This window comes from Chrysochloris asiatica, unplaced genomic scaffold, assembly GCF_000296735.1.
Source record: "Chrysochloris asiatica unplaced genomic scaffold, ChrAsi1.0 scaffold00168, whole genome shotgun sequence".
Taxonomy (NCBI): Eukaryota; Metazoa; Chordata; class Mammalia; order Afrosoricida; family Chrysochloridae; genus Chrysochloris; species Chrysochloris asiatica.
This window is the reverse complement of record NW_006408686.1, coordinates 4754382-4766434: the sequence shown is the minus strand read 5'-3', so window position 1 is coordinate 4766434 and position 12053 is coordinate 4754382. Positions and strand designations below refer to the sequence as shown.

At 47.6% G+C, this 12053-nt stretch overlaps 1 protein-coding gene across 1 annotated transcript in view; it reads left to right on the top strand.

Moving 5' to 3' along the window:
• The window catches only part of SPTBN4 (spectrin, beta, non-erythrocytic 4), a 141338-nt gene that overhangs the window by 69252 nt on the left and 60033 nt on the right, over positions 1–12053 (top strand). The window contains exons 13-15 of the mRNA XM_006871413.1: positions 3249–4188; positions 6210–6347; positions 9897–10647. Coding sequence (XP_006871475.1) covers positions 3249–4188; positions 6210–6347; positions 9897–10647 — 1829 coding nt within the window. The remainder of the gene's footprint in view (positions 1–3248; positions 4189–6209; positions 6348–9896; positions 10648–12053) is intronic.

Sequence of the window (12053 nt, the reverse complement as noted above, 5' to 3'; positions counted from 1 at the left end):
ATTAAGATTCTATCTCATTCGTTTCTTTGTTGGTGTCACTGTTGGGCAGTCCTTCCCCTTGTGGTGTAAACCTGGTATCATTCAAACCCAATGTTTTTATCCTAGCAGTTTAGCAGACCCTGTAGGATACAGGATCCTCGCTCACACGAATTCTAGCAAAACCCATTGCCTTTGAGTCGATTCTGACTCTTATAGGATTGAGTAGAACAGCTTATTAGGGTTTCAAAGCTGAAGTCTATGCAAAAGTGGACTGCAACATATTTCTCACATGGAGCAGCTGATGGGTTTAAATCACTGACCTTTCGGCTAGCAGTTAGTCCTTTTAACCTCTACACCACGAGGGCTCTTGTTAATTCTGACAAAAGTTTCAAGGAAAGCCACTATGGATTCCTTCTTCATTGCTCAGCCTCAAAGTGTGCCATGATCTAGTCAGCCACATCTATGTGACATGCCCAAGGAGTTCTGGTAGCGTAGTGGTTACGAATCAGGCTGCTAATCTCACGGTCAGCAGTTCGAAATTACCAGCTGTTCCACAGGAGAAAGATGAGGCTTTCTGCTCCTGTAAAGATTTACAGCCTAGGAAACCCTGTACAGGGTCACTATGAGTCGGAACTGACTCCATGGCACATAACAACAACATGTGACGTGCCCACTCCAGGCCAAGAGTGGGGTCAGCCCTCTCTCAAAGTTATGGACTGAGAAAAAGAAGGGTCAGTCTCCAAAGTAAATTGGGGTGCCCTTATCAAAAGCACAGGGCATGGATGCTCATAGGCAAAATGAACACTGACTGTAACAGGATCCCCATTTCATGTCCTAAGGCTTTCATAACAAAGTACCACAAACCAGGTGGCTCAAACCAGAATGGTGTTGCCTCACAGTTTTGAGGGCTACAAGTCCAAAATCACGGTATAAGTAGGACAATCCTCTGCCCAAAGGCTTTGTGGTTATTGTTGTTGTTAGGTGCCATCGAGTTGGTATTGACTCATAGCAACCTTATGCACAGCAGAACGAAACACTGCCTGAACCTGGGCCAACCTCACTACTGTTGCCACACTTGAGTCCATTGATGCTGCCACTTGGCCAATCCATCTCGCTGGGGGTCTTCGTCTTTTACTCTGACCCTCCACCTTACTAAATGATATCCTTCACCAGCAACTGGTCCCTCCTGACAATATGTCTGAAGTATGAGACATGAAGTTTGGCCATCCTGGCCTCCAAGGAGCACTCTGGCTGCACTTTTTCCAACACAGATCTGTTGGTTCTTTTGGCAGCCCATGGCACTTTCAATATTCTCCAACACCATAACTCAAAAGCATCAATTCTTCTATAGTCTTCCTTATTTACTGTCCAGCTTTCGCATGCACATGAAGTTATTGAAAACACCATGACTTGGGTCAGGCATACCTTAGTCCTCAAGCTGACATCTTTGCTCTTCAACACTTTAAAAACTCTTGTGCAGCAGATTTGCCTAATACAATACGTCATTTGATTTCTTGACTGCTGCTTCCCTGAGTGTTGATAGTTGATCCAAGAAGAATGAAGTCCTTGACAACTTCAATCTTTTCTCCATTGATAAGAATGTTGTTTATTGGTCCAGTGGTGAGGATTTTTGTTTTATTTACATTGAGATGCAATCCATACAGAAGGCTGTGCTCTTTGATCTTCATCAATAAATATTTTAAGTCCTCTTCACTTTCAGCAAGCAAGGTTGTATCATCTGCATATCGCAGGTTGTTAATGAGCCTTCCTCCAATCCTGATGCCATGTTTTTCTTCATAGAACCCAGCTTCTCGGATTATTTGCTCAGTATACAGGTTGTATAAGCATAACCCTGTCGCACATCTTTCTTAATTTTAAACCATTCAATGTTCCCATGTTCTGTTCGAACAACTGCCTCTTGGTCCAAGTACAGATTTTTCATGAGCACAATCAAGTGTTCCGGAATACTCATACTTCACAATGTTGTCCATAGCTTGTCATGATCCATGCAATCGAAAACCTTTGCGTAGTTAATAAAGCACAGGTAAACATCCTTCTGATAGTCTCTGCCTTCAGCCAAGTTTCATCGGACATCAGCAATGATATCCCTTATTCCATGGCCTCTTCTGAATCCGGCTTGAAGCTGTTCTCTGTCAATGTATGCTTGTAGCCGTTTCTGTATTACCTTTGTTGTTAAGCTCTGTTGAAATGGCTCAAACTCATAGTGACCCTATGCACAGCAGAAGCATTGCCTGATACTACACTGTTGTGTATCCTCACAACTGTTGTGTTTGAGCCTATTGTTCAAACCACTGTGTCCATTCATCTCATTGGGGGTCTTGCTCCTCTTCACTGACCTCTCCTTCACCAAGCATGATGTCCTTTTCCAGGAACTGGTCCCTCCTGATAATATGTCCAAAATATCTGAGAGGAAATCTCACCGTTGTGGCTTCTAAGGGGCATTCTGGTGTAATTCTTCCAAGACAGATTTGTTCATGGGACTTTCAGTATTCTTTGTTTTGTTAAACACCCGCTGCTTCCATCCTTTTAATTAATTTCACAGCCCTCTAGTCACAAACTAGAGATCAGGAAGGAAGGTGGAATTGTTGAAGAGAAAAAACAAGTTCAGGACACCACAGGGATTCCTAGAGAAGGTAACAGAAGATGACAGAGGGAAGCCAGAAACAGTGTTGAAGAGTGGAGGAGCAGTTTTATTTGGGCTGATGAAAGCACCATTTACACTAATTTACCCTATAGATTCTGAGCGCTTAATCTCACTTTCATCCAATCCAATCAATAATTTATTTGGCTGTTGTTCTGGGCTCCATCCAGTGTTGGGCAATGGTGGGGACACAGGATGATGGAGACAGTCCCAGGCCCTGTCCTCATGGGGCTTCCACTCCAGTGGGGAAGACAGACCACGCAGTGACCACCCAAAGTGATTCAACTATGGGAATTTAAGGAAGGGAGACACAGGCAGAGGCCAGGGGTCAGGGTCGGGATGAAGGGGACAGGCACATGTAGAGAGGTCCAGGCGGAGTAGGGAAGGCTTAAGCAGAGGATCCAGACTGGGAAAGGGAAAACAGAGAGGGCGAAGAGCGTCCACACGTGCCTGTCCAGCCTTGGGCAGTCAGGGAAGGCTGCCTAGAGGAGGAGACTCTTGAACCTGATGAAGTCGGGCCAAAGGCTAAGCAGGTAGCCAGCGCCATACTTTCTTAGGCTCCCTTGGCCCAGGCCCAACTCCAGATCTGCCCCTTCTTTTGGCCTAGGCTACCAGCCCTGCGACCCTCAGGTCATCTGCAACCGAGTGAACCACGTTCACGGCTGTCTGGCGGAGCTGCAAGAGCAGGCTGCACGGCGGCGTGCGGAACTGGAGGCGTCCCGAAGCTTGTGGGCACTGCTCCAGGAGCTAGAGGAGGCCGAGAGTTGGGCACGCGATAAAGAGCGCCTCCTGGAGGCCGCGACGGGCGGCGGTACAACGGGCGCGGCAAGCGCGGCGGGCTGCGCGCACGACCTACCGAGCACAGCGCGCCTGCTAGCTCAGCATAAGATCTTACAGGGCGAGCTGGGCGGGCGGCGGACGCTGCTGCAGCAAGCGCTGCGTTGCGGCGAGGAGCTGGTTGCGGCTGGCGGCTCCGTGGGCCCGGGCGCCGAGACGGTGCAGCTAGCGGGCCTGGCGGAGCGCGCGGCGAGCGCGCGGCGGCGATGGCAGAGGCTGGAAGAAGCGGCGGCGAGGCGGGAGCGGCGGCTGCAAGAGGCACGGGCACTGCACCAGTTTGGCGCTGACCTCGACGGGCTTCTAGACTGGCTTCGCGACGCCTATCGTTTGGCGGTCGCCGGTGACTTTGGCCACGACGAAGCGTCCAGCCGCCGCCTGGCGCGCCAACACCGCGCGCTCACCGGGGAGGTGGAGGCGCATCGCGGGCCTGTGGGCAGTCTGCGGCGCCAGCTGGCAACACTCGGGGGCGCCAGTGGTGCGGGGCCTCTGGTAGTGGCTCTGCAGGTGCGCGTGGTGGAGGCTGAGCAGTTGTTCGCCGAGGTGACCGAAGTGGCGGCGCTGCGGCGCCAGTGGTTGCGCGATGCGCTCGCTGTCTACCGCATGTTCGGCGAGGTGCACGCGTGCGAGCTCTGGATCGGCGAGAAGGAACAATGGCTGCTCGCCATGCGTGTGCCCGATTCGCTCGACGATGTCGAAGTGGTGCAACATCGGTGAGCTCGAGCTTTTGTGTGACGGGGAGAGACTCCCGGTGTCCCGGGTCCCCTTCCTTACGCACCCAGTCTCACCATCGTTGATTCAACCGTTTCATGTTCCTCACCTGAAATCAGAGGTTCCAATCCCAGCTTCAACCCGTACCAACTTTGTGATACTCAACTGGCCGTTTGCCTAACCTCTCTTAACCGCAGTTTGCCTGTCTGTAAAATAAGGATATATTAGTCCCTACTTAACAGATTTGTGGTAAATAATAAATACATTAACAAGTGCAACGCACTTAAGGAGCATTGCAGGATTAGCACTAGACTGGTAACTGCAAGGTTGGCAGTTCAAATCCACCAGTTGCTCTGTTGGTATGGGTGGGAACAGACTTGTCAGCACACAACAACACAGCACTTAACACAGTGTTTAGGAGTAGCATTTCATGACCTGAGCTCCTTCATGGGAATCACACACACACATGCCTTCCTCTGAGCCTCCCAATGCCCCCAAGCAAATTTGTTTTAATACTAAATATTTGTTGAATTAATAAATGGCTCCTATGAGTCACACTTCCCTAGCGAATAAAATAGCTCCAACTCTGTCACTTTCTCTCCCATTACCCTACTTTACCACCTCAGGATGGTACACAGTTGTCCCTGGGTAACCACAGGGAATTGGTTTGAGGATCCCTGTGGATACCAACATCGTACGTAGGAAGCTAAAGTCCATTGTATAAAATGGCGTAGTATTTACGTATAACCTATACACATCTTCCAGTAACTCATATCTATTGTTGTTGTTAAGTGCCATCAGGTCACTTGTGACTCATAGTGACATAGGATTTCCAAGGAGTGGCTGGTGGGTTTGAACTACTGATCTTGTGGCTAGCAGTTCAGTGCTTATCCTACAATGCCACAGCAGGACTCCAATTATCTCTAGATTGCTTGAACTACCAAATACAATGTAAATGTTATACAAATAGTACTTTACACTTTCTCTTAGCCTTTGAGGGATTGCTTTGATGACTAAATTTCTTTTCTCTCTCTCTCTCTCAAATATTTAAAATCTATATTTGGTTGAATCTGGGTATGAGGAACTCCTAGATAAGAAGATTGGCCGATTTAGTAAGGAGTTAAATTAATGGATTAGAAGAAACGAAAAAATACATTGCCACCCAGAAAGCCCAATATTATATAGGGTTTCCGAGGCTGTAAAACTTTATGGAAGCAGAAAGTCTCATCTTTCTCTGATGGAGCGGCTGATGGGTTTGAACTGTCAACCTTATGGTTAGCATTCCAGTGCTTATCTTACAGCAGATAGACAATGTCTTTCTCCATCTTCATTTTTCTTTCTATATTCATTAACCATTCATTCACTGGCTACTTATTGAGTATGCTAAATTCTAGGTCTCCTGTTGGGCATTTCTGGAAACACAGGTCTAGTCCTGCCTTACTGTACTCACACTTACTCAAGCCACAGTCTTGAATAAGTGTGGGTTGGAGGGAGCCCAGAGAGGTAACTGAGTGGGGACCCAGGTGGGAGACATGGCTGGATCAGGGCAGAGTTGTGGGCAAATGGGAGAGCTATTCAGAAGGCCAAGTGAGCAGATCCTGGGAACTGACATGTTCAGGTGGGTGTGTCTAGGATGAGGCCACGGTTCTGGCTTGAGGGATGGTAGAGCTGTCCCTGATATGATCCAGAGGGAGAACAAATGATGGGTGTGAGGGACTCAGAGGAGGTAAACAGCGGGACAGGTTGGAGTTGGAGACAGGTTCAAAATGAGCAAGACTGAGGCTGGAGAATGAGATGTGAAGACCACGGTGCAGGGATGAAGACTGAGCCCATGGAATGGGTGAAACACCCCAGGAAGTGGGTGAAGGAAATCCCAGTGAGTCCAGGAAAGAGCCCTAAGGAAATTAACATTTAGGAGGTAGGAAGAGCCAGCCAAGGAGCCAGCATGCCATTTCTTAGAAACCAAGAAGTGGTCAGATCCCAAGGGTCTAGGTCACTAAGCATCTCCATCTTCCTTCCACAGGTTTGAGAGCCTGGACCAAGAGATGAATAGTCTGATGGGACGTGTCTTAGATGTGAACCACACAGTCCAGAAGCTGGTGGAAGGAGGCCACCCCAGCTCAGATGAGGTGCGTTCCTGCCAGGATCACCTCAATAGCAGGTAGGTGGTGCTTGGAGCAGGAAGTTCTTTCTGGTATCTGACAACAGTGCTTCCTGTCATTTCTGCCCTCATCCACTCATTTGTGGAAATCGAAGGTGTGCAATCTCAAACTCCTGAGATGATAAGAGCCAACTAGTAAATCAGCAAAATCTTGAAAAATGGTAATACCCAGGGCTGGTGGTGATGTGCAGATACGGTATTTTTCAGGAGGCTTGAGGTTCAAGTTCACCAGCTGCTCCTTTGGAAACCCTATACAGTGTTATACACATAACAGGCTTTTATTTGTTCAGAAATTATTGAGTATTTACTATCCACCAGGAATTTTTCCAAGTACTTTCTATACCTTGGTTTTATCTCCTAGTATTTCAATTCCCACAGTACAGTCTCTAGAACTCAAAACTCATTAAGAATGCTGTTAGGTGTCATTGAGCCAGTTCCAACTCACAGCGATGGATCCTATGCATAACAGAAGGAAGCGCTGTGCCTGGTCATGTGACATCCTCACAGTTGTTGTTATGTTTGAGCCCATAGTTGCTGCCACTGTGTCAATCTCTCTCATTGGGGGTCTTCTTCTTTTTGGATAACCTTCCACTTTTCCAAGCATGACATCATTCTCCAGGAACTGGTCCCTCCTGACAACATGTCCAGAGAATGACAAAGTCTTACCCTCCTCACTTCTAAGGAACATTCTGGTTGGACTTCTTCCAGGACAGATTTGTTTGTTGTGGCAGTTCGTAGTACTTTTAATATTTTTCTCCAAATGCATTGATTCTTGTATGGTCTTGTCTATTCATGGTCCAACTTTTACGTGCAGATGAGGCAACTGAAAACACCATGGGTTGGGTCAGGCATACCTCAGTCCTCAAAGTGACACCTTTGCTCTTGAACACTTTAAAGAGGTCTTTTGCTATATATTTGCCCAATGCAGTATGTCACTAATAGAAACAGATTAATACCCTCACCCCTGGAACACTGCCAACTATTCCAGCAGTATGAGTAGGCATCATAGATGAAGACACAGATCTAGAGAGGTGAAATCCATATCCAAGACTACCCAGTTAGTCTGAGTTCAGCTTTGTCTGAATTAAGGGTTTGGGCTTTTGATTACATACATTCATTCGATTCTTCTAAGTGATCCAATGGGATAGGGATGACCTCATATTATAAAGGAGGGAACTGGAGCTCAGAGAGACGAAGACTCTGATATAAAATAAAGCCTATATATTTATAGATAGGCTTATATCAAGGAAAGGAACTCTGGCAGCATAGTGGTTACAAGTTGGACTGCTAATCTCAAGGTCAGCAGTTCGAAACCACCAGCAATTCCACAGGAGAAAGATGAGACTTTCTGCTCCTGTAAAAATTCACAGTCTTGGAAACCCCATACAGGGACGCTATGAGTCGGAACCGACTCCACAGCACATGACCACCACATATCAAGGAAATGGAGCCCTGGTGTGGTGCTGCAGGATAAGCACTGGACTGCTAACCTAAAGGTTGGTGGTTCAAACCCACCAGCCACTCCTTGGAAACCCTATCCAGGGTCAATATATATCGAAACCGACTCAATGGCCCTTAACAGCAACAACAACATATCAAGGAAATGGCTCACACAGTGTTAGAGGTGATAGCGCCAAGTCTGTGAGTTAAGATGTCAGGCTTCTGACTCACGTAGCTGCAGGCCTGATGAACCAAAATCAGCAGGTCAGACAGCAGGCAGGCAGGCAGGTCCGGCAGGTCAGAAGATAGGCTACCGACAACTCTTGGCAGATAATACAGCAGACATCTGGCTTGCATCTGCCTCAAGTCCAAAGAACCAGAGGTCAGAGGATGAACCAGATGTCAGAGCTGGATGCAGCAGAGAGCACACTTTGCCTGAGTATCTAGCATATTGGAAACAGAACTTCTTTTCAATTGATTGGCTGCTCATAGCTGACCTAATCATAGAATTGATCACAGTATTTTAGATTTCGTCATGGGGGTAGTAGCTATATCTCAACTGCAGAACAACTGAGAATTCTGGCCCAGTTAAGTTGAAACAAAACCTTAGCTCCCACAGACCCCAAACAGGCACTTTAGGATAAGCGCTGAATTGGTAACTGCAAGGTTGGCAGTTCAGAATCACCAACCCACTCCGAAACTGACTAGGCTTGACAGCACATAACAACAACAGTTTGGTTCCCAGTCTGTGCTGATAACCGTGACCACACACTGACTAAGAATGGGAACTGGGACTCTAAGAAGAATTCTCATTCCCCCATGGCATTCCCCCGTAGCAACACGTAATTGTGGGTTTTTGTTTTTGTTTTTGTTTTTTTTATGTTATCAAGGACTTCCTTTTACTTGGATACATAATTAATGCCCATGGAAGAGCAGTAAAAGATTACATGACAATCACTGCCCAAGATTTTTTTAAAGACGTAATTGTGTTTTATTTTGTTTTCCCATTAATTTAATTTGAAACGAATAAGGTTTGTTTTTGCACCACTCTCTCCTCAGTTCTAAGTTGTTGTTAAGTGTCGTGGAGTCTGTTCTTGTTAGATGCCATCAAGTTGGTACCGATAGTGACCCTATGCACAGCAGAATGAAACCCTGCATATGGTGACCCTGTATAGGCTTTCGGAAGGAGCTCTGGTAGTATAGTGGTTACGAGTTGGGCTGCTAACCTCATGGTCAGCAGTTCAAAACTACCAGCTGTTCCGTGGGACAAAGATGAGGTGTTCTGCTCCTGTTAAGATTTACAGCCTTGGAAACCCTATGCAGGGGTTGCTATGAGTCGAAACTGAATCCACGGCACATAACCACCACCACCACCACCACCACCACCACCACCATAGACTTTTGGAGGAGCGGCTGGTAGGTTTGAACCGCAGACCTTGCTGTTAGCAATACAGTGCCTATCCTACAGCACCACACAAGGGCTCCCTTCAGATCATAGCAGGTGCCCAACCTATTATGTGATGTGATAAGCCAGCAGTTCTGAAACTTTCTACACTCTCAGAAACTAATGAAGACCTCAAAGAGCTTTTGTTTTTGTCATTATATTCATCAACATTTATTCTATCAAAAATAAAAATCTTTAAAATTTTTTAAATCGTTTAAAAATAACACCGATAAACTTATTACAACATAGTTTAATAATTTTAATGAAAAATGACCTGACTGTTTTCCAAAAACAAAAGCTGATGAGAAGAATGGCATTGTTTTGTATTTTTACAAATCTCCTTAATGCCAGACTAGAGAAGGCAGCTGGATTCTCATCGTCTGTTATGATACCTTTGGGGAATTTCCAAAGTTGAATGAGTGAAAAAGCCAATGATGTCTCTTAATATTATTGTGAAAATAATTTGGACTTTGTTGGGATTACTCTTTAAGAACTGCTGTTCTGAGCGCATGGACCATTTACTAGGGTTCAGTGAGATCAAATGACTTCCCAAGGCCAAACAGTGCCTAGGTGGCCAGGGCTTGGATTAGACCCTGGGTCTCCCTGCCCTTCATGCTCAAGAAGCACCCCTGCCTATCTCAAGCCTGCATCATTCTTTTCGGTAGGTGGAACCGCATCGTGGAACTGGTGGGACAGCGAAAAGAGGAAGTGAGCGCGGTGCTGCTGGTAGAGAACCACGTACTGGAGGTGGCTGAGGTGCGCTCCCAGGTGCGCGAGAAGCGACGAGCGGTGGACAGTGCGCCCCGCGCCAGCGGCGCCCTACAGTGGCGCCTCAGCGGTTTAGAAGCGGCTTTGCAAGCTCTGGAGCCACGCCAGGCGGCTCTCCTGGAGGAGGCGGCCCTGCTGGCCGCGCGCTTTCCTGCACAGGGGGCGCGATTGCGCCAGGGCGCCGAAGAGCTGGGCACCGAGTGGGGAGCGCTGGCTAGCGCTGCTCAGGCCTGCGGAGAGGCAGTGGCGGCGGCCGGGCGCCTGCAGCGTTTCCTGCACGACCTGGATGCTTTCTTGGACTGGCTGGTGCGCGCCCAAGAGTCGGCGGGAGGCAGCGAAGGGCCCCTGCCTGGCAGCCTGGAAGAGGCGGATGCGCTGCTGGCGCGCCACGCTGCGCTCAAGGAGGAGGTGGACCAGCGTGAGGAGGACTATGCGCAAATTGTGGCGGCCAGCGAGGCGCTGCTGGCCGCGGACGGCGCCGAGCTGGGTCCGGGCCTGGCGCTCGACGAGTGGCTACCACACTTGGAGCTTGGCTGGCAGAAGTTGCTGGGCCTGTGGGAAGCACGTAGGGAGGCGCTGGTCCAGGCGCACGTCTATCAGCTTTTCCTGCGCGATCTGCGTCAAGCACTCGCTGTGCTTCGCAATCAGGTACCGGTTCAGGGTTGCTAGCGAGGTTGGAGGTGCAGGGCGCGGGAGGAGAATTGTGTCAGTGGGTAGGTTGGGAAGTTTGCTGGAATACTGGGTTTGTGGTTTCTCTGAGTGGAATGGGAATTGAGAAGTGACGTGGTATGGGTAATTGAATTGTGGATCATCCTGAGTGAACGTATAATTATGTAAAAAATAGTTTTGAGGATTATGATGGGTGGGCTGGTGCCTTAGCTGAGGGCTTGAAAAATGCGAGGGGTCTTGAAAAAGTTCGTGGAAAAATGGAGTTAAAATGGACTTTTTTCCCCACAAAATATTTGAAGCTCCCCTTAAAGTCTTTGGACTATCCTGAGTGAGTAATGACGTTTAAGATTTATTAGCGCCCCCTACTGATTTGTCCAGGTCGGCATCATACTTGGATTCCATTTCCAAATTCATGATTGTTGTTGTTTTTAAGAGTCATCAAGTCAGTTGCGACTCATAGCAAAACTGTGTAGTTCCCGAGGAACGGCTGGTGAGCCTGAACCGCCGATTTTGCGGTTCAAATGACTTTGCAATCCAGCGCATTAACCCACAGCGCCACAACCAGGACTCCTAATTCATGATAATAGGATTTAAAGAAGATTTTGGGGTGGGTAACAGAGCTCTGGTAGCGTAGTGGTTACAAATCGGGCTGCGAACCACAAGGTCAGCAGTTCGAAACTACCAGCTGTTCCGTGGGAGAAAGAGGAGGCTTTCTGCTCCTGTAAAGATTTATAGCCTCGGAAACCCTGTACAAGGTCGCTATGAGTCGGAACTGACTCCACGGCACATAACAACAACAGAGACTAATACAGGTGGCTTGCACAGAAAGAGGGATTATTAGTCAGTGAGTGATTGTGAACAAAGTTGTTGCACTAGGCTATGTTTGCAATTGGTCTTGTTTGTTGGAGTAAATGTGTTTATGGTTATCTGGGAACAAGTGATCCTGTTTGGAGATTGTTTGGAAATGGAATCCAAGTATAAGAATTTGGACAAGTTAGAGGACCCTATTTTCAGATTGCTCAAGAGTATGTACTTGAGTTTGGAGATCATCCAAGGAAGTTGATCCTGTTGGAGAATTATGTTTGGGATGTGGGGGCAGGTGGGGAAACCCCTATAGAATCGTGTTACTAAATATCAGAGTTGTAGTGATATTTACAGGCCCTTGAGAGGCTCTGTCTGACTCACCCATTTTACCAGTGAGAAAACCAAACCCAGAGAGGGAAAGAACTTCCCTAAGGTCACACAGCACCTTTCAGTCTTTCATCAAGTTAACCAGATATTTACTAAGTGACTTTCTTTGTGCTGTGTACTCTTCTGAGGCTGGGTACACACCAAGAATCAGACACAAAATACACCCTCATGTGGCTGCCATGCTAATGGTGTGT